This window comes from Salvelinus sp. IW2-2015, linkage group LG23, assembly GCF_002910315.2.
Source record: "Salvelinus sp. IW2-2015 linkage group LG23, ASM291031v2, whole genome shotgun sequence".
In the NCBI taxonomy this organism is placed as follows: domain Eukaryota; kingdom Metazoa; phylum Chordata; class Actinopteri; order Salmoniformes; family Salmonidae; genus Salvelinus; species Salvelinus sp. IW2-2015.
Window position 1 is genome coordinate 32,258,431 of NC_036863.1, and position 23,491 is coordinate 32,281,921.

General features: G+C 43.1%; 1 protein-coding gene across 2 annotated transcripts; it reads right to left on the minus strand.

The window, feature by feature from the left end:
- Positions 1–953: 953 nt before the first annotated feature.
- LOC111950378 (TBC1 domain family member 8B) lies at positions 954–18,077 on the minus strand. Of its 2 annotated transcripts, XM_023967914.2 has the most exons (21): positions 17,866–18,077; positions 14,912–15,022; positions 14,228–14,346; positions 13,588–13,813; positions 13,194–13,434; positions 12,842–13,049; positions 12,575–12,742; positions 12,289–12,450; positions 10,797–10,947; positions 10,421–10,635; positions 10,206–10,323; positions 9,777–10,062; positions 9,466–9,598; positions 9,285–9,383; positions 9,123–9,191; positions 8,696–8,936; positions 8,462–8,527; positions 6,530–6,622; positions 2,162–2,209; positions 1,957–2,054; positions 954–1,799 (listed from the first exon to the last, which is right to left on the minus strand). In XM_023967914.2, exons 1-21 carry the CDS (start codon positions 17,990–17,992, stop codon positions 1,365–1,367), a joined length of 3,414 nt encoding a protein of 1,137 aa, XP_023823682.1. In that variant the 5' UTR covers positions 17,993–18,077; the 3' UTR covers positions 954–1,364. The 2 variants fall into 2 exon arrangements, with proteins under 2 accessions (XP_023823682.1, XP_023823683.1); XM_023967915.2 differs by lacking the exon at positions 6,530–6,622.
- Positions 18,078–23,491: the final 5,414 nt, after the last annotated feature.

A 23,491-nucleotide genomic window follows, 5' to 3' on the forward strand; every position in this document is an offset into this window, starting at 1 on the left:
AAAATAGAAATATCTATACTACACAAAGGACATTGAAGCAGGTTTTTTTCCAATCAACATCTGACTAAAATCCTGCATTTTACAGTCCACCACATCAAACCTAGAAATAAAGTAACACATTCAGAGCCAACTGTGTTGCATTTGGAATAATTAGTTATTGTCATAATTTATCCATGCCCATGCATCCTTTCATGCTTAACAGCATTTCAAAAAAGTCTAACAATTTATAAAGGAATGTGTAACAGGATATACACTACCAGTTATGCACGTGAAAATATTTTTTCTGCAGTCTGACAAATATAATCAAACATAACAAGAATTTCCTGTTACAAAACATTATAAATATAACATTTACTCTGACAAATATTTAGTAATTCCTTTGCAACTCAATTAAATGTACAATATCAAACAAGATAATATAAATCATAAGACAGTTAAGTACATTCTTCTGTATATCAAATTATATATACATTAACTTAATTTCCTTTAGACTCAGACATTAGTTAGAATCTAAATATTGCACAATGTCCTCATTTGTGGTTGCCTCAACAACAACTATACAATTAGTTTTTAGTTTGTGTCCTGAAAGTGATTTGACTTGGCAATGACAACATGCTCTTGTTCCCTCACTCATGATATTTCAGCAAAACAAATGGATATTTGAAGACAAAAACATAAGATATGTCATAAAAAAAACTGAAATGTAGAATTCCAACTATTCAGCACTCTCTTGGGCCTTTAGTAAGTAGTGGTCCCATTGTTTTCAAAAGCCCCCCTCCATAAAATGACCAGAAATAAACTGGCCACATCCCTTCATTACAAAGTAAACCTAGAAATACAATAACAGTGGTCCCTCTTTCATCTCTCCATTCTAGGTTCCATTCATTGCATAATTATGGATGAGCAACAGTAAGGGTCTCATATACAATTATTAATCCCATCTACATGCACCGGTATCAAGCAATGATTGACTTCCATTGTTGGCTTCAAGTGACTACCCTGGAGGGTGCTCCCTATATATTCCACACAGGTCAACTGATCACTCTCCCCCCAATTTGAAAGGCTGGTGTTTCTGAAAATTAGCTGAGAGATTTATGGCTGCATGAGAAAAACCACTCTGGCACATAGAAGCAAGATGCTTGAGCAGGTTCGCTGGTGTGCAGATGACAGGACAAACTATGAATCTACAAGATACAACTGGAATTTATACAAGTATATTTCTACGTTTGGTTACAGTGAACAGGGTTGGCTTAGGATCCTTTCCTGTTACCTGACCAGGCGGAGAAATAACAGTAGAAAATAGAGAGGATAGTGAACAGAGACTTAATGGCTTTGATAAGAGGGTTAAACCCACAGTGGATCCTTCACTTGTTTGTCTTGGCTTTCAACTGAGCACACTTGGCATGGTCCAGCCGGGCTTGAATGTCTACAGGCCTCTCAAAGAAGCGCACAAGGACAGGCTCGTTGAGCAGGGATGCCAGGATCTGCTCAAAAGCGAATGACCACTCGACCTCCTGTGGGATGGAGCCTGCCTCCAGAGTGATGGGAGTGCTAGGGGTGTCAGAGCTGCTCTCAGGAGTGCTGGAAGCCTCCCCGTCAGGTAGAGCCCCCTCTAGGGCAGCCTGGATGGGGCTAGTGCTGGACTTCTGGGGACTGGTGGGCTCCTGGAGCCTGCGCCCTACTTCTTCCATTCTCAGCAGAAGACTGGTAACTCGAGCCACAGCACGGTACAGAGACTCTTCCTCTGGGTCACTATGGAACAGGTTGTAGAGCGTTTTGGAAAACTGGATAAACTGAGCCTGACAACCAGAAAATAAAAGAGATGGATTAAATTAAGACTTTTGTATAAAAGGAATGACATGTGGATTAAATTGTTCAAAGTTGATCTGTTCAAAAGATAACTATTTCATAGTCACCAGATTGACTTCATGTTAACCTAGATAGTGGTGTATTCACCTGGTTAATTCTGGGTAAATCCTTTATGCTCTCCTCTTTCTTTAGTATCTCATCTTGCCATTGTTTCAGGTAGGCCTGCAGATCCACTTTCCCTCTGCCTGTGGGAGTGAAACAGAAAGTGCAATGTGTTTTCTGACACTCTGTTCAAATTAGCAACATTGTGAAGCTTGGTAAAATAGAAAAAGAGACATGCCAATTAAAATACCTCTTTCAGGGCTTTTTCTGATCACGCCATCTTCTGGAAGATCAGACACTACATAGTAAGAATGGAGTACATTCACATAAGTCAAAGGAAGTCATACAGTAACTGTAAAGTACATTTTGCCATTCTAAACCATAACCAGTGAGCAATTATATCATATATACAGTTGAAGTCAGAAGTTTACATACACCTTAGCCAAATACTCAGTTTTTCACAATACCGGACATTTTATCCTAGTAAAAATTCCCTGTCTTAGGTCAGTTAGAATCACCACTTTATTTTAAGAATGTGAAATGTCAGAATAATAGTAGAGATTTATTTCAGCTTTTATTTCTTTCATCACYTTCCCAGTGGGTCAGAAGTTTACATACACTCAATTAGTATTTGGTAGCATTGCCTTTAAATTGTTTAACTTGGGTCAAATGTTTCAGGTAGCATTCCACAAGCATCCCACAATAAATTGGGTGAATTTTGGCCCATTCCTCCTGACAGAGCGGGTGTAACTGAGTCAGGTTTGTAGGCCTCCTTGCTCGCACACGCTTTTTCAGTTCTGCCCACAAATTTTCTATNCTAGTAAAAATTCCCTGTCTTAGGTCAGTTAGAATCACCACTTTATTTTAAGAATGTGAAATGTCAGAATAATAGTAGAGATTTATTTCAGCTTTAACTTTTATTTCTTTCATCACATTCCCAGTGGGTCAGAAGTTTACATACACTCAATTAGTATTTGGTAGCATTGCTGTCAAATTGTTTAACTTTTGTTTAACAAATTGTTTAACCACAATAAGTTGGGTGCATTCTGGCCCATTCCTCCTGACAGAGCGGGTGTAACTGAGTCAGGTTTGTAGGCCTCCTTGCTCGCACACGCTTTTTCAGTTCTGCCCACAAATTTTCTATAGGATTGAGTAGAGCTGGGCAATAAATCAAATATCAATAATTATCGAGGTAATTACTTCCCTCAATAACGACATAATTTTTGGGGGGATTAATTTCCGATAATGTCGATATAGAATAATTAGGAACAGCAGTCCATTTCACCTCTGACGCAGCAGGAACGCGAAGTGACAATATGCACGTGGAGAGGTATACGCCCACTAAAAACCACTTAGCATCTCGAGTGATGGAGTAGCCACTATTAACCACACAAAAAATGAGTGATGTAGGCGAAAACAGTGGCAGTGATAGCCATGGAGAAGGAGCAGCTTCCAATTTGGAAATTATTGATATAAAGGGTTAAACTGTTTCAGTAATTTGGAAGTGGTTTGGCTTTTTGAAGTCCGACTCAGACATTAGGCATTCCTTGAGTTTGAAGCAGATATGCACCTTTTAAACATAATTTGATTAATATTGATACTTATATATAAAAAAATATACAGATATCGTGATCATTTATTTGCCATATCGCCCAGCCCTAGGATTGAGGTCAGGGCTTTGTGATGGCCACTCCAATACCTTGACTGCGTTGTCCTTAAGCCATTTTGTCACAATTTTGGAAGTATGCTTGGGGTCATTGTCCATTTGGAAGACCCATTTGCAACCAAGCTTTAACTTCCTGACTGATGTCTTGAGATGTTGCTTCAATTATATCCACCAAATTTTCCTGCCTCGTGATCGCATCTATTTTGAAGGCACCGAGTCTCTCCGCAGCAACGCACCCCCAATGATGCTGCCACCGTGCTTCACGTTTGGGATGGTGTTCTTCGCTTGCAAGGTCCCCCTTTGTCCTCCAAACATAACGATGGGTCAGTTATGCCAACAGTTCTACTTTTATTTCCATCAGACACAGAGGACAATTTCTCAAAAGTAAACTTTCTCCCATGTGCATGTTGAAAACGTAGTCTGGCTTTTTTATGGCGGGTTTTGGAAGCAGGGCTTCTTCCTTGCGTGCAGCTCTTTCAGGTTATGTTGTAACTAAACTTGTTTTACTGTGTATATAGATATTGTACCGGTTTTCCTACAGCATCTTCACAAGTTCTTTGCTGTTGTTCTGGATTGATTTGACTTTTGCACCAAAGTACCAACCTGACTCATTACACCAGCCTCTGTCAGGAGGGAATGGGCCAAAATTCACCCAATTATTGTGGGAGCTTGTGGAATGCCTACCGAAACATTTGACCCAAGTTAAACAATTTAAGGCAATGCTACAAATACTAATTGAGTGTATGTAAATATGACCCACTGGAATGTGATGAAAGAAATAAAAGCTAAATAAATCTCTACTATTATTCTGACATTTCACATTCTTAAAATAAGTGGTGATCCTAACTGACCTAAGAGAGGGATTTTTACTAGGATTAAATGTCAGAAATTCTGAAAAACTGAGTTAATGTATTTGGCTAAGGTGTATGTAAACTTCGACTTCAACTGTAGGTATGTAACAGTTTGGGTCTAGAGTGTCTCCCCCTTTGAAGAGGGGGATGACCGCGGCCGCTTTCCAATCTTTAGGAATCTCAGACGATACGAAAGAGGTTGAACAGACTAGTAATAGGGGTTGCAACAATGGCGTGGAGTAATTTTAGGAGAGAGGTTCCAGATTGTCTAGCCTAGCTGATTTGTAGGATCCAAATTTTGCAGCTCTTTCAGAACATCAGCTGTCTGGATTTGGGTGAAGGAGAAGCGGGGGGGGGGGGGGGGCTTGGGCCAGTTGCTGCGGGGGGTGCAAAGCTGTTGGCCGGGGGGTTGGGGTAGCCAGGTGGAAAGCATGGCCAGCCGTAGAGAAATGCCTATTGAAATTCTCGATTATCGTGGATTTATCAGTGGTGACAGTGTTTCCTAGTCTCAGTGCAGTGGGCAGCTGGGAGGAGGTACTCTTATTCTCCATGAACTTTTGGAATTAGTGCCACAGGATGCAAATTTCTGTTTGAAAAATCTAGCCTTTGCTTTCCTAACTGACTGTGTGTATTGGTTCCTGACTACCCTGAAAGTTGCATATCGATGCTAMTSCAGTACACCACAGGGTGTTTTTGTGCTGGTCAAGGGCAATCAAGTCTGGAGTGAACCAAGGGCTATATCTGTTCTTAGTTCTACATTTTTTGAAAGGGGCATGCTTATTTAAGATGGTGAGGAAAGCACTTTTAAAGAACAACCAGGCATCTTCTACTGACGGGATGAGGTCAATATCCTTCCAGGATACCCGGGCCAGGTCAATTAGAAAGGCCTGCTCGCAGAAGTGTTTTAGGGAGCGTTTGACAGTGATGAGGGGTGGTCGTTGAACCGCGAACCCATAACGGATGCAGCCAATGAGGCAGTGATCACTGAGATCCTGGTTGAAAACAGCAGAGGTGTATTTAGAGGGCAAGTTGGTCAGGATGATATCTATGAGGGTGCCCATGTTTACGGATTTGGGGTTGTACCTGGTAGGTTCCTTGATAATTTGTGTGAGATTGAGGGCATCTAGCTTAGATTGTAGGACGGCCGGGGTTTTAAGCATTTCCCAATTTAGGCCACCTAGCAGTACAAACTCTGACGATAGATGGGGGGCAATCAATTCACATACGGTGTCAAGGGCACAGCTGGGAGCTGAGGGGGGTCTATAACAAGCGGCAACAGTGAGGGACTTAGTAGTGACGCCTCAAGCACTGCGATGCAGTGCGTTAGACCGCTGCGCCACTCGGGCGGCGTCAAAACAGTTTAACACGTGGTTGCATTTAGAACTGTTAAGCAATTTGTTGCGTAATGACTGGCCTTAAAAAACACATTTCATTCCAGTACCCTCTTTTTAATGAGCTGCTCTCACTCTGGATGACAGGTGATAGGCTATACTGCTCCTCAAACTAGACTATGTATGCTGTGCACGTGTGATAAACAACAAGAGATCCATATAGCACATTGGGGGGATATGAAACAACAGAAGACCATTCATTTTCAATGAAGGAAGCAAAGTGGTCAGGGGACCGTTGGGCAATGCGAACATAGGACTTTGGTCCTGCCCTGGCTGTACAGGGCAGGACCAAAGTTGGGAAAAGTTCACTATAGTTTCCAGACCCTACTGGATTGGCTATTGAAACCTAGCACTAGCTCACCTGCTTGTTAGCACCCACATGAGTGCGAAGCAAGCTTGGCTATCCAAATTTACGCATTAAAAAAGGATCTTGGCCGTAAGATAAATTGGTGTTAGTCGTCATGTAATTCCACTAAATTATGCAAATTAACCTGTAGACCGATAAGCATCACCGGTCAAATGCATTTTTGGCGGCTAACCAATTTAGTTAACATCCCTAGATGGTAGTAAAACAAATTGTACACAACAAAAGACCCACATTTAAGACATTGTTAAAGACAGACAGATGAGCATCTACCAAAGAGAAAAGCACAGGGAGGACTAGAGTGAAATGGTTATAGCAGAGAAAGAAAAGAGCAAAGCAAGCTGACCAGTCAATCGACTCAAGAGGGATAGGTCGTCAGTCATTGGAATAAAGTGAGGCAGTCTTTGGGCCTTTGATTGGAAAGGACTACCTGTGAAAGCTGGAAGAAGACATTGTCTGTGAGAGCATACAACATTACAGTAGGGACAGATGTACGGAACAGTTAACAAAGAGATTAGTTGGTGAGTAGAAGAGTAGCACAAAATATACAGTACAGTTGAAATTAGAAAGGCACAGTCTGCAGGAAAATTGTATTGGGATTTGTTTCTTATTATACAGTGCCTTCAGAAAACATTCACACCCCCTTGACTTTTTCCAAAATGTGGTGTGTTTGTCTGAATTTAAAATTGATTAAATTTAGATTTTTGGTCACTGGCCTACACACAATACACCATAATGTCAAAGTGGAATTATGTTTTTAGAAATGTTTACAAATTAATAAAAAATGAAAAGCTGAAATGTCTTGAGTAGTGCTCTGTGTGAAACAAGTGTTTAACATGATTTGAATGTTTACCTCATCTCTGTACACCACACAATTTTTTTGTGTGTAAGGTCCCTCAATCGTGCAGTGAATTTCAAACACAAATTCAACCACAAAGACCAGGGAGGTTTTCCAATGCCTTGCAAAGAAGGGCACCTATTGGTAGATGGMTAAAAATGAATCAGAGAGATGCAGGGGTTGCATCTCTCGACATCATCGGCACCCGGGAGCAGTTGTTGTTGGGGGTTAACGCCTTGCACAAGGGCGGAACGGCAGATTTTTTCCACCTCTGGGATTCGAACCAATGACCATTTTTTAATTACTGGCCGAAACACTCTTAAACACTAGACCACCAGGATACCTACAAATATACAGGCGTCCTTCCTAACTCGGTTGCCAGAGGAAGGAAACCGCTCAGGGATTTCACCATGAGGCCAATGGTGACTTTAAAACAGTTTAATGGCTGTAATAAGAGAAAACTGAGGATGGATCAACAACATTGTAGTTACTCCACAATACTACCCTAATTGACAGAGTGAAAAGAAGGAAGCCTGTACAGAATACAAATATTTCAAAACATGCATCCTGTTTGCAATTAGGGATTAAAGTAAAACTGCAAAAAATGTGGAAAAGCAATGAACTTTTTGTTCTGAATAGTGTTATGTTTGGGGAAATACAATACTTTACTGAGTACCATATTTTCAAGCATAGTGGTGGCTGTATCATGTTATGGGTATGCTTGTAATTGTTAAGGACTGGGGAGTTTATCAGGATAAAAAAGGAATGGAATGGAGCTACGCACAGGCAAAATCCTAGAGGAAAAGCTGGTAGTCTGTTTTCCACCAGACACTGGGAGATGAATTCACCTTTCAGCAGGAAAATAACCTAAAACACACGGCTAAATCTACACTGGAGTTGCTTACCAAGAAGACATTGAATGCTCCTGAGTAAATTATTATWWWTATTWTTTTTTACATCTACTTGAAAATCTATGGCAAGACCTGAATTTTTTTTAGCAATGATTAACAACCAATTTGACAGAGCTTGACATTTTCAAAATAATAAATGGACAATTGTTGCAGAATCCAGGTGTGGAAAGCGCTTAGAGACTTACCCAGATAGACTAACAGCTGTAATCACTGCAAAAAGTGCTTCTATTGACTCAGGGGTGTGAATAATTATGTAAATGAGATATTTCTGTCATTTATTTTCAATAAATGTGCAAAAATGTCTAAAAACATGTTTTCACTGTCATTATGTGTGTCAATGGGTGAGAAAAAACATATACTGAATACATTTTGAATTCAGGCTGTAACAACAAAATGTGGAATAAGTCAAGGGGTATGAATACTTTGTGAAGGTACTTGAGAAGGAATACAGAACAAAAGTATCATAGACAGAATGACAAGTGGTTTTAATAGAGAAGGTGCTGATGAAGTTATTGGTGATCTTACTTACCTGGTGGCTGATGAAGCTTGAACAGGAATTTCAGTTTGTTGGTGAAAGTGCCGCTGTACAAAATGTCTGTAGTAAGAACAAAATAGGGAAGGGGTAAATTAGCATGAAAGGTTTCATGAGGTTGATGCTGGATTAGATGTGACATACAGTTCCCACAGATAATGTTAGAAGCAGAGGGTGGGAACAGCGTTCAAAGACTTGTAGCTATGCATCAGAGCGCTGGTGTAACCTTACCCAAGGCACAGCAGAACTCTTTGAAGTTGACGAGGCCATCCTGGTTCTCATCCAGCAGGCGGAAGGCCCAGAGGAAGAGGGCGTCCTTTCCGCTGCAGAGGGACCAGGGCTCCAGGAGGGAGAAGAGCAGGCTGAACTGATGGAAGCCCAGCTGGTACTGCTCCAGATAGGCCAGGCTGGGGTCGTGGTGCAGCAGCACTGGGCTGTTCATCATCCAGTAGCAGCTGAGGAAATGTTGCCTCTGGAAACACATTGAAGTATTCAATCTCCAGCGGTTAACTTTGTGTCTATTTTCAACATATTTACATTTTTCATGCCAGTCATGTCAACTCTGTGTCTATGTCTATAAGAAGGAATATTAATGCATGTAGGTATGCAGTAGTATATTATTATTATTTGAAAAGAGTGATTGAGATATTGCACCCACCTTGAACAATACATAAAGTTCGTCAAGCTGGGAAGCACTGAACTTTACTTCTTGTGACACTACCCGCAGCTGGGAAAAAAGTAAATCTCAAATAATCCTACATCAAATTGTAGTAAACAATGCCAAAAAGATGCTATGGAAGTTTGGGGATGAGCAACTCACCACATTTTGCTTGGTTGTATCCTCTAACGTTTGGATAACATATAGTTTGTTTCTTTTCCGCATGCTCTCTACTTCCTCTGATTTCAAGTCTCCATATTTCTGTCAGCAAATTAAAAAAGTCTAATCAAAGACAAGCCTGACATTGAGACATGGGCCCTAGCAACTCTGACTGTTACAGTACCTCATAGGCTTCTTTGATGAGATCACTGACGTCCACCTTGGAGATGGATGATGCTTTGTCGTTGTTCCCTACAGAGTTTTGCTGCACTGTTTGTGGAAGAGGACTGTCCTTATTTGTAACATTATCAAAAAACCTGCCAGGGCAAACAGAGCAGCAGTTAAGTAACATTAATTAAATGGACATTCCTATAGAATTAACTCATTGTTTTGGAGATTATGTTACTTCACAATCCAACCATAACCTAATACGGTACTTTGAAATAACCAATTCAGTTGACCTTCAGACCCCGCCCTCTCTGTGTTGACACTCACTTGTTGAGGATGGTGACTGCCTCAGCGTCGTCATGGGAGCTGATCAGGCCCTCCATGTTGTAGTCGAGCACAGCCAGGCCCAGCTGCAGGATGGCTTTGATGCCGTCGTAGAAGAAGCAATCGACCACGTTGACCGCGCTCTCTATTGGCAGGACGCTGATAAACAGGGTGAGGAACCAGGACAGGGACACGGAGGAGAAGAAGGTCAGGTCTGTCATGTGCTCCGTCAGCTGGGTGAGGTGCATTCGAATCAGTTCCTCAAACACCGCCTGGTCCACCAGTGCACCTGAGGAAACAAGTTTGTAAACAGGATTTTTAGCAGTTAAGGGGGAAAGTGTAATTCAGTATCAAACACACATACATACAGTACAAATTTCTAATGTCATGCTACAACTAAAAATTATATTGCTATTCAGCTGCGTCACTCACCGATGATCCTGCGGTTAAAGTAATCAGGCAGCATCCTCTCACAGACGGCCACCAGCAGCCAGAAAGCCTCCTCCTCTTTTGCATAGAGCAAAAGGACTGACGTCAGGATGTTCATGGCCTTCACAAGAGAAAAAGCACGAGCGATGTAAAGGTGCCCATTAGCTTTTTAAAATAAAAAATGTCAGGAAGTGTTATAGGGGTTTCTAGCTTGGTACCTGGCAATAGCCGATTTTGGGGTTCCTGTAGGCGTATGCGGTGAGGACTCTGCGCAGGGCAGAGATGCCTGTGTCGCTCTGGAAGGCAGGGTGCTCTGGTAGGGAGCGGTGCAGGTCTCGCTCTATCTCGTCAGTGGCCAGGGTGCTGGTCCCCAGAGACTGATCCACCAGCTCACTGTAGTACCCCGGGTTAGTGGCCATGTCGTTGACTGCACCTATAGTACAAAGGCAAAACACCCCACTCCATATTTAACGAAACACATCCAGCTTCCTACAGCCATCTACGGCATTAAACATTAAAGACACCACACTTTGACACGTCAGTAAAGGAAACATATGTGCGATTTAACAGTTAATGAGCCATATCAAACAGAACCTGAGAAAAGCATCCAGAGCTCTCCCCTTAAGGCCTCAGGGACGCCACGCACAATCAGGTCTCGTGTCTTCTTGGTACAGAACATACTGGTGCCACGGCCATATTCTGAGAAGTGGATGTTCCATGACTGCTCCTTCATCTTCTCCTTCAGCTGTCAGGCACAGAGATGAAACAGGAGAATAAGAAATGAGCTGTCAAGGCTGGGACACCTCTACAGTACAGGGAGAGCACCTTTAAAAAAAAACTCCACCCTATTATCATTCTCACACTGAAAAAAAAAAACTGTTCTAGAGAAACTATCCTGAACAAAAATATAAAAACGCAAGATGCAATATTTTCAAAGATTTCACTGAGTTAGTTTATATAAGGAAATCAGTAAATTGAAATAAATTCAATAGGCCCTAATCTATGGATTTGACATGATGGGGAATACAGATATGCATCTGTTGGTGACAGATGCCTTAAAAAAAAGATAGAGGCGTGGATCAGAAAACCAGTCACTATCTGGTGTGACCACCATTTGCATCATGCAGCACGACACATCTCCTCTTCAATGGTTGTGCGAAGTTGATGGATATCGGCGGGAACTAGAACACGCTGTCGTACATGTCGATCCAGAGCATCCCAAACAAGCTCAATGGGGAACATGTCTGGTGAGTATGCAGGTCACGGAAGAACTGGAAAATTTTCATCTTCCAGGAATTGTGTACAGATCCTTGCGATATGGGGCTGTGCATTATCATGCTGAAACATGAGGTGATGGTGGCGGATGAATGGCGCGACAATGGGCCTCCGGATCTCGTCACGGTATCTCTGTGCATTCAAATTGCCATTGATAAAGTGTAATTGTGTTCATTGTCCGTAGTTTATGCCTGCCCATACCATAACCCCACTGCCAGGATGGGGCAATCTATTCACAATTATGACATAAGCAAAACACTCCCCCACACGATGCCATACACATGGTCTTCGGTTGTGAGGCCAGTTGGACAGTGCCAAATTCTCTAAAATGATGTTGGAGGCGGCTTATGGTAGAGAAATGAACATTCAATTCTCTGGCAACAGCTCTGGTGGACATTCCTGCAATCAGCATGCCAATTGCACGCTCCCTCAAAACATGAGACATCTGTGGCATTGTGTTGTGGGACACAACTGTACAATTTAGAGTGGCCTTTTATTGTTCCCAGCACAAGGTACACCTGTGTAATGATCATGCTGTTTAATCAGCTTCTTGATATGCCACACCTGTCAGGTGGATGGATTATTTTGTCAAAGGAGAAATGCTACCTAACAGGGATGTAAACAAATGTGTACACATTTTAGAGAAATAAGCTTTTTGTGTATATGGAAAATGTAGGGGATCTTTTATTTCAGCTCATGAAATACGGGAGCAACACTTTACATGTTGCGTTTATATTTTAGTGAAATGTTTATATTTCTTCATACTATGAGGAAAAGTAATATTTTAGAGAAATAGACCACTTATATCCACCATTTTGGGGTCCAGGTTTTCAGTGTCCTGGGGATGGAACACGGTCATGAGGGCCTCAGTGCTGACCGCCTTGCTGCTGTCCTTCTGTCCCACCATCAAAGCCACCTCCTCTGGGTTGTCCTCAAAGTGATTGATGAGGTTCTGGCACTCCCCTCTGATGACCTGCAAGGCACAGTGAACACACAGTTCTGTTTGTTTTCAACAGCAGCAATTATAGCCTGGCAGATAAGGAGGTGAATTAGAGACAGTTGGAAGGTTGATGGCAAAGGTCAAAACAGTAAGTTACATCAGTTGATGCAGAGTGCTGAGGACTGGCCGTCATCCCACACCTCTTGCGGATTGCATTGGCGAGGCGCTCAAAGTCTCGGACTTCAGAGAACCGTAGAGCCCTCTTACCCCGCACACACACAATCAAAGCCCTGCTGCTACGGTCCGGCTTCTCCACACCAATCACCTGTAAGGATAGGAGTTGGTTTCAACAACACTGGACAAACCACTGAGCAACAGAACATATTTGATCAGAAATTAGTTATGTTTCGTGGAAGCGTCTTGCCTCTCTCATGGGGATGATGACGTGGCACTGGCTGCCATCCTGGCTGGCGAAACACAGGTAGCTCTCGGAAAGACAGATCTTCCCCAGCGTGTTGAAGTGGCTGAAGGGCACCCACAGAAAGCTCTCATACACCTCCAGCAGGTTCTCCTCTTTAGGCAGCCTGAAGAAGGCCCGGAACTGCTCGTTCCTAGCGTGCGTTTCTAAGCCTCTGGAAGAGAGGAAAGTGACTGAGAAGAGCATGGAAGAACTAAACAGAATTATGACTATCATCTCAGTTCACCACGGTGCCCTGATGTAACTGTCAAATAGGAGTTATGTGGAAGAGCGCAGGGACAGTCCGTCAGTACAGTACCTCTTGGTGATCTGCAGAGGGTCTGAGAGGGAGGGCTCTTCCTGGAAAGTCTCCTTATCAAACAGGCGTTTGATGGAGTAGTCAGCCAGCTGCTCCATGATCAGGAAGGTCTCATTGAGATGAAGGAACATGGAGAAGAAGTGGTCCTCTCCATTGGCCAACACATGGATGCTCTCCGTCAGGATGACATTGGACGTTTTCTCCAYCCTCCAGATCTCATTCCAGGAGATAACCAGCTTCACTGAAAAGGAAACAGATTATTTTCAATGAGTAACTCACTGCCATTCTGTCATGACATGGAATGATAATAATATTGTATCCAAATACAATGGATAAGTGACAATTTAGTGACAGTTAGCCAACAGTGAGGGGTTGCTCAGGTCTCTGGTCTCACCCTCGGAGCCCAGCAGGTAGGAGTAGAAGGACAGGAAGTTGGTGCTGAGGTAGAGCCAGCCCTGGCAGGGCACYCGACCCCTCCAGTAGCTGCAGGAGTAGTAGGTGACCAGCTTCTCCTTCTGAGGGAGGTCAAACCATTTCTCAAACCTTAGCAGCGCCTCACGGAACTTCTCAGGGTCATCCTCCTGCACGCATGACACCTTTCCTTCCTCAGCAATCAGACCCTTTATAGAYAGGAGAGGTCAACATCCCCCTATTGGCCACTGAGATAGCTAATATAATTGAGCAGTCTAAACAAGTCAGCATGCCATCTCCACTCTGTAATATGTATCAAGGCATATAGATTAGCATAATATTGTTTCTTAATTCATATTGTTATTAAACCTACTATCCTTTGCTTAGCTTTCAACAAACAGTAAAATGTTTCCATATCATAAAGCAGTAGTGAAATAACAATCACCACCAACTATTTTCAAAGAGTAAGCACGTGCCACTTAMCATCAGTAGGCTTCACTACATGAATAAATCATTAAGTCTGGAGGAGGCCTCCATCTCCCGTGAGAGTGGCAGAGATCAACAATAGTATTGTTGATGTCTGTGTCTAACCACATGTTTAATAAGCTTTAGTGATTACTTACTCTGATCTTGCCCTGCACAAAGCTGGTGATGTCATCGCTGGAGTCAAACACAGACAGGGTTCTCATGATGTTCTTCTCCAGCCACTCCCAGTGTTGGCTGATCTCCTCCTTGGTGCCACCTAACCACAGGGAAWACTTAGTCACAATTGAAAGGAAACTGTTGACACTATCCATGACTAAGCCATCTATTTTGTTACAAAATGGGAAATGTGTCTAGACTAAAATATAATCCTAAAGGTTATTACATGATTGTAGCCTGTTATTACAAGACTAAAGCCTATATATAATGTTTACGTTCAAATCAAATGACATTTCATTAGTCGCGTACACATATTTTGCAGATGTTATCGCGGGTGTAGCGAAATGCTTATCTTCCTAGCTCCAACAGTGCATTAATACCTAGCAATACAAAACATGCAAATCGCAAAAAGAAAAAGAAAGGAATTAAGAAATACAGAAATAATAGAACGAGCAATGTCAGAGTCTGGAATATAAATATGTATATGATGGTGTGATTAGATATTATGGACAGTATATGAATAAAAATTGTGTATACAGCAGTAGTTACATAGGATGAGCCTTGACTAGAATACAGTACATACATATGAAGTGGGTAAAACACTTAATGTGTGTTGTCTACTCTGACTGAAGAGTATAGTTGAGAAAGTGTAGAGAGACTCTCACCACACGCTATTGACCAGTAGACCTGGGAGTCCGGTGTCTGGTGTAGAATGCGAAACGGCGCAACCTTAGACGTAGAGTCCAGCATCGTATCCAGAGTTCCAACCAGGAGACCTGTCCCAAAAATATGTAGCAATCATTTCCATTAACAGTCAGACATTTTAAAAGACATGATAAYACATTTCAAAATCATGAGTCAATTTCATGTCTATTGATTTACAGTATCTAGCAAACAAAACAGCCCTTTCARCTGGGTTGGATCAGCATGCCATGATAATGTAACATGGAACAGTCAAAACTCAATGGATATTGTGCTGCTTATCATCACATTCAAGTGTCCTGCCTGTCGGTGACTCAAACCAACAGTGTTGTGTTACCGATCTACCCCCATAGTGGCCTTCATAAATTATTAACAAGGTCAGAGCTATACTGCTATCCCAGACTGCATCAGCAGCATCTATGGCTACTCTGGATACGATGGGGATCATGACACAGCTGTAAAGTGGTCTTAACCTCAAACCCAGGCTAATTGCTAACAAGAGCCGACTGGTGGATGAGACACTACATCTGTGAACTGATTTCAGACTTTGTTTTGCCCCATACTGTACATCATCCATGATAAAAGTTTGGCAGACACTCTGACAGAAATTGTGCATCTGCAGTCTGCAAGGGCCTAATTAGGAGCAGGCATCACTGGATAATAGCCTGRCCTCTGCCCTGTGGCCATTTGAGATTTAAATTTGGATACTTCAGGATAAAAAGTTAGAGTTGCAGGGGGCTTCCGAGAAGGCGTTGAACAGGAGGAGAGCAGCCATTGGTGGACCTCCATCCATCATTAGCCCAGTCAGAGAATATATCTATTGTGCCCCAAAAATTGTGTTCTCAGTGTCCATCTAATTGACAAATACATGTACCATGACAATCAGTAGGCTATAACCACTGGAACACCGTTGGCTTCAACAGAATAGAAGGCCACCATTGCTATTTTTAGCATTAGAGATGAGAGAAAATGTGAAATTTAGCTATGCRGTTTCAGTCAAGTGGATAACTGTGATCAACAGCTGAGAATTGGCTTATTGGAGCCTCTGCGTGACCATGTGCAAGACAACCTACTATTATTGGGAAACTGACAGCTGACATTCATTGACTGCAATTGAGCAAACAAGGTACCCTACTCACTCTTGGTGTAATYTATACAATGAATGACTCCTGACTTGCACGGTGAAGGAGGATCAATATGTAATCAAATAGGGCAGTATTGAACTCAAAGATCAACAAACATAATTTTTTATAATGTAGAATATGATCATTCCACTTCAAATGCAGGGAATTAGTAGACCAGACTGACACTATAGAAAGGATGAGCATTGACCTGGCTTGAGTAGATACAGTACATTCTCATACAGAAGTGCACATCAGTATAGCCCATTGCTCCACCCATAAACTAAAGCAAATGTCAGCAACCCAATATTTGACACACACTACCATGTCATAGCGTGTGTGCAAACAACATTGGTGTAATCATCAGTCCAAACCATTGCAACTAAAAGGAGAGTTTCTATTGGACAAATTCAGGTAAGTCCCTTCCTGTTTCGTTCCGTTTAAGAAACTTTTGCAACAGAATTGGCGTAATGAATACGCCCCAGACGTTAAGTGTAGTGACTGTGGTTTGTAAACAGACAGCTCAGTCAGTGTTAACAAAATAACCAATCTGCATCGTAGGTAAGCTACTGTAAACTGTTACATTGTAGAAACACTACATGACCAAAAGTATGTGGACATCTGCTCGTCTAACATCTCATTCCAAAATCATGCACATTAATATGGAGTTCGTCCCCCTTTGCTGCTATAACAGCCTCCACTCTTCTAGGAAGGCTTTCAACTAGATGTTGGAACATTGCTGCGGGGACTTAATTCTATTCAGCCACAAGAGCATTAGTGAGGTCGGGCACTGATGTTGGGTGATTAGGCCTGGCTCGCAGTCAGCGTTCCAATTCATCCCAAAGGTGTTCGATGGGGTTGAGGTTAGGTCTCTGTGCAGGTCAGTCAAGTTCTTTCACACTGATCTCGACAAACCATTTCTGTATGGACCTCGCTTTATGCACGGGGGCATTGTCATGCTAAAACAGGAAAGGGCTTTCCCCAAACTGTCACAAAGTTGGAAYCACAGTATCGTCTAGAATGTCATTGTATGCTGTAGCATTGAGATCTCTTCACTGAAACTAAGGGGGCTAGCCAAAACCATGTAAAACAGTGGGCATGGTGATCTTAGGTGTCTGTGTGGCTGAACTTCCATGGAAACCCATTTCATGAAGCTCCCAACGAATAGTTCTTGTGTTGACGGTGCTTCCAGAGGCAGTTTGMAATTCAGTAGTGAATGTTGCAACCAAGGACAGTTGATTTTTACATGCGATGCGAGTCAGCAGTCCCGTTCTGTGGCCTAACACTTCGCAGCTGAGCAGTTGCTACTCCTAGACGTTTCCACTTCACAAGAACAGCCCTTACAGTTGACTGGGGCAGCTCTAGCAGGGCAGAAATTTGACACATTGACTTGTTGGAAAGATGGCATCCTATGACGGTGCCARATTGAAYMTCACTGAGTTATTCAGTAAAGGCCATTCCACTGCAAATGTTTGTCTATTGAGAATGCATGGCTGTGTGTTCGATTTWATACACCTGTCAGCAATGGGTGTGCCTGAAATAGGGGGTGTCCACATACTTTATATTGTGTACCTGTTGCAATCAAAGCTAACATTTGAAGTCCAGGCTCAGGCTGTCAATTTGTCACGCGCATCTGGAGACCTGGCTGCCTCCCTCCCCTATACATGCCATAATCTGGGGGACATTAGAAAATATAACGGAAATATGAGCTCTCGTCTGATGGCGTGAGCACTTCGCTAGACGGTCATTGCGGTGCCACTGGGTTTTAACAGAACAGCAGCGAACAGAACACATACCTGTCAAACCGCCTCCTCCTTCTCCATATCCTCGCCTCCTTTGTAATACGAAATAATCGTTGCCTTTTTCCGTCACCCATAACTTGAATGCATTTTTCAGCAATATCTCTTCAGGTTTAAGCCACATATTTCAATTCACATATGTCTATTGCTTCCAGAGGCAGTTTCAATTACCATATATTTATTGAATCCAATGTGCATGTCAAGATGTTCATTTCTATTGCAACCGACATCCATGGACATTTATTTGTTTGTGTTAGCACTGAGCAGACCCTTTCCCACGTCGACAAAAACGTTGCTTAAGTCAACGATACAAGGGCTTTTGGGGATTGTAGTTTATTGACATTAGTGGCTGCATGCTGCAGAACGAGCTCGCTTGATACTGTAGACTTGCTTTCCCATAGTCCTTCTCGTTCGAAAAGTATCACATTTCATAACTTCAGTGCAAAGCAGTGTTTCAAATACTGTAACATAACTTGAGCATCAAGTGCAATGACGTATAAATTAATATGTATTCTGTCTATAGTCAAGTGCCGCTGGTATAATTGACTGACACATTTGTTCAGTATACTGTCTGTACTATGAATAATATGACTTCTAATAATAATGTCCGTCATTGGGGAGGGGACTGTGCGTCACACGCGATATCAGACTGCACTGGCCCGATTTTGACGAAACTTGGGTGAATGAAGCGTCTTGCGGTCATTTACAAAAGAACAGTGGTTGACCAGATGGTGGCGCTATAACACGATATTGAAAATGCAAACGTTGAAAGGTCACGCCCCTTACCCACCTGAAGTCATGAAATTCGGTAGCCTACATAAGTCCCTCTCCTCAGTCCTCACTAGGAATACGTTTGGCTCAGGGACCGACAAGGTCCGCCATGATGGATTTTTTGCCATTTTGAATTCATGAAACAGTTAAAACGAAACTAAAGATATGTATAACTAACCCAAGATAGACCAGAGCCTGTCGTTTCCAACGTAGCAAATTAATCATAGTGGGCAGAACAAGCAAGGAGGTGGGCAGAGCTCCTAAATAACGCAATTTAAAAATAACTTCGGCAAATGGTAAAGTCCACTATGTTTGTTACAGATTCTAGTTTGGGAAACAGAAAACTTTGTTCTGACAAAATGTTTAATCGATGAGAAAATTTGCAGAATTTCAGCCAAAATCCATCTCGCTTCATCTTCTCCCACTTGCCGGACACTGAGCTTCCTCTCATCACCATATTTGGTAGTGAGTGGAAACGCCAACCTTCACATTTATACATCTGGTGAAATATCTGATTCATTGTTCGATCTGTGACGCTCCTCTTCTGTCACCGAATAGAGAGAAATAGTAATAGCGTATTTTTGGAGGCACTAACTCCGCCATGGTTCGTTCGTTGAACAAAGCCTATGAGGAAAATTAATGGTGTTTTTGTAAGGTTTTAGGATAAACGCCGAAAATAAGGTCTGTGGTAATCACATGGTTTAAAATAATCTTCATCAGCTGTCACTTTTTGTGAATTCATTTATTATTTTATTTACATTTTTTATTTAACTAGGCAAGTCAGTTATGAACAAATTCTTATTGACAATGACGGCCTACCAAAAGGCAAAAGGCCTCCTGCAGGGACAGGGGCTGGGATTAAAAATAAAAATACATGAAATACAAATATAGGACAAAACACACATCATGACAAGAGAGAAAGGTCATGTTAACTGGCTGCTACTATCTCATAGAACTAAACGTATAAAATCACCTAAGCCTGGGTTAACCTCAGACCTTATTTTCAGTGTTTATTCCAAAACCTTATTCTTTCCCCATAGAGATGGCTGAAAGAACCAAATCGAGGTAATTTATTTCCAGGTTCTCGGACTACAATCTGGCAAGCTCTATATAGAGATCAATAGTAATGTTGTCTTTTTGTAGGTGTAAAGGACGTCACCTGCTTGCTTAGCAAGTATCACTTGTTGGTTAGAGCCTGTAAGTAAGCATTTCACTATAAGGTCTACACCTGTTGTATTCGGTGCACGTYACAAATTTCTCCCAATTCGTCCCATACCTGGCGCGAACTCGGGACCTCTGCCGCACAAACACACAATACCACCCTCCTCAAGCATTTAGCTAATGAGGCGAAGCAAGTGGGACACCTCAGGCTGAGGAGTAAGTGCCATACAACCGATGTGCTATATTCACCCCTCAAATTTACTCAACATCAACCCCAGCGTTGAGCTGAACACAACTGTAGACCTGGGTCACGGCACCACAATAAAGGACATCACGTTGCTTGCTTAGCGAGTAACATGTCTTCCCGATTCGAACCATAGCTGGTGCGAACTCAGAACCATGTGACCGTCCTCCTCAAGCGTGTTAGCTGATGCACCACTTTAAAAGCTAGCTAATGAGGCTTTTTGTGAATTTTGAAGCATATGCCTTGTCTATTGCTGTTTTGGTTTAGGTATTGTCTTATTTCACTGTAGAGCCCGTAGCCCTGCCCAATATGCCTTAGATAGCCCTTTTGTTCCACCCCCCACACGTGAACTCACCTAGCTTAACTGGTGCCTCGAGAGACGAAACCTCTCTCATCGTCACTCAATGCCTAAGTTTACCTCCACTGTACTCACATCCAACCATACCCTTGTCTGTACATTATACCTTGAATCTATTCTTCCGCGCCCAGAAATCTGCTCCTTTTACTCTGTTCCGAACGCACTAGACGACCAGTTCTTATAGCCTTTAGCCATACCCATATTCTACTCCTCCTCTGGTGATGTAGAGGTTAACCCAGGCCCTGCAGCCCCCAGCACCACTCCCATTTCACAGGCACTCTCATTTGTTGACTTCTGTAACCGCAAAAGCCTTGGTTTCATGCATGTTAACATTAGAAGCCTCCTCCTTGTTTCATTCACTTCTTTAGCACACTCCGCCAACCCTGATGTCCAAGCCGTGTCTGAATCCTGGCTTAGGAAGGCCACCAAAAATCCTGACATTTCCATCCCTAACTATAACATTGTRCGACAAGATATAACTGCCAAAGGGGGCGAAGTTGCAATCTTCTGCAGAGATAGCTTGCAGAGTTCGGTCAGACTATCCAGGTCTGTGCCCAAACAATTCAAGCTTCTACTTTTAAAAATCCACCTTTCCAGAATCAAGTCTCTCTGTTATAGACCCCCAGCTGTGCCCTGGARACCATATGTGAATTGATTGACCCCATCTATCTTCAGAGTTCATACTGTTAGGTGACCTAAACTGGGATATGCTTAACACCCCGGACATCCTACAATCTAAGCTAGATGCCCTCAATCTCACACAAATTATTAAAGGAACCTACCAGGTACAACCCTAAATCCGTAACCATGGGCACCCTCTTAGATATCCTCCTGACCAACTTGCCCTCTAAATACGCCTCTGCTGTCTTCAACCAGGATCTCAGCAATCAKTGCATTATTGCCTGCGTGCGTGATGGGTCTGCGGTCAAACGGGATCCGCGGACCACCCCTCATCACTGTCAAACGCTCCCTAAAACACTTCAGAGAGCAGGCCTTTCTAATCGACCTGGCCCGGGTATCCTGGGAGGATATTGACCTCATCAGTAGAGGTTGCTCTTTAAAAGTGCTTTCCTCACCATCTTAAATAAGCATGCCCCTTTCAAAAAAWWTWGAACTATAACAGATATACCTTGCTTAACCAGCACAAAAACATCCTGTGGCGTTCTGCATTAGCATCGAATTGCCCCCGGGATATGCAACTTTTCAGGGAKGTCAGGAACCAATATACTCAGTCAGWTAGGAAACTTAAGGCTAGSTTTTCTTCTTTTTTTTACCCSTTTTTCTCCCCAATTGGTAGTAGTAGTTACTGTCTTGTCTGATCGCTGCAACTCCCGTACGGACTCGGGAGAGGCGATGGTCGAGAGTCATGCGTCCTCCGAAACACAACCCAACCAAGTCGCACTGCTTCTTGACACAACGCACATACAACCCGGAAGCCAGCTGCACCAATGTGTCGGAGGAAACACCGTACACCTAGCGACCTGGTCAGCGTGCAGTGCGCCCAGCCCGCCACATGAGTCGCTAGTGCGTGATGAGACAAGGATATCTCTGCCGGCCAAACCCTCCCTAACCCGGACGACGCTGGGCCAATTATGCGTTGCCCCATGAGCTTCCCGGTCGCGGCCGGCTGCGGCAGAGCCTGGGCTCGAACCCAGAGTCTCTGGTGGCACAGCTAGCACTGCGATGCAGTGCCTTAGACCACTGCGCCACCCGGGAGGCCCCTAAGGCTAGCTTTTTCAAACAGAAATTTGCATCCTGTAGCACTAATTCCAAAAATGTTGGGACACTGTAAAGTCCATGGAGAATAAGAGCATCTCCTCCCAGCTGCCCACTGCACTGAGGCTAGGAAACACTGTCACCACCGATAAATCTACGATAATCGAGAATTTCAATAAGCATTTTTCTACGGCTGGCCATGCTTTCCACCTGGCTACCCCTACCCCGGCCAGCAGCTCAGCACCCCCTGCAGCAACTTGCCCAAGCCTCCATCCGCTTCTCCTTCACCCAAATCCAGACAGCTGATGTTCTGAAAGAGCTGCAAAATCTGGATCCCTACAAATCAGCTGGGCTAGACAATCTGGACCCTCTCTTTTTAAAATTATCCGCCAAAATTGTTGCAACCGACTAGCCTGTTCAACCTCTCTTWCGTATCGTCTGAGATCCACAAAGATTGGGTTGCTGCCGCGGTCATCCCCTTCTTCAAAGGGGGAGACACTCTAGACCCAAACCGTTATAGACTTATATCCATCCTGCCCTTCTAAAATCTTCGAAAGCCAAGTTAACAAACAGATCACCGACCATTTCGAATCCCACCGTGCCTTTTCTGCTATGCAATTTGGTTTCCGAGCTGGTCACGGGTGCACCTCAGCTACGCTCAAGGTCCTAAACGATATCATAACCGCCATCGATAAAAGACAGTACTGTGCAGCCGTCTTCATCGACTTGGCCAAGGCTTCCGACTCTGTAAATCACCACATTCTTTTCGGCAGACTCAATAGCCTTGGTTTCTCAAACAGCTGCCTCGCCTGGTTCACCAAATACTTCTCAGATAGAGTTCAGTGTATCAAATCGGAGGGCCTGTCGTCTGGACCTCTGGCAGTCTATGGGGGTGCCACAGGGTTCAATTGTCGGGCCGACTCTTTTCTCTCTATATATCAATGATGTCGCTCTTGCTGCTGGTGATTCTCTYATCCACCTCTATGCAGACYACACCATTCTTTATACATCTGGCCCTTCTTTGGACACTGTGTTAACAAACCTCCAAACGAGCTTCACTGCCATACAACACTAATTCCGTGGCCTCCAACTGCTTTTAAATGCTAGTAAAACTAAATGCATGCTCTTCAACTGATTTTTGCCCGCACCGCCGCCCGGCCGACTAGCATCACACTCTGGACGGTTCTGACTTAGAATATGTGGACAACTACAAATACCTAGGTGTCTAAAACTCTCCTTCCAGACTCACATTAAGCATCTCCAATCCAAAATTAAATCTAGAATCGGCTTCCTATTTCAAAACAAAACCTCCTTCACTCATGCTGCCAAACATACCCTCGTAAACTGACTATCCTACCGATCCTTGACTTTGG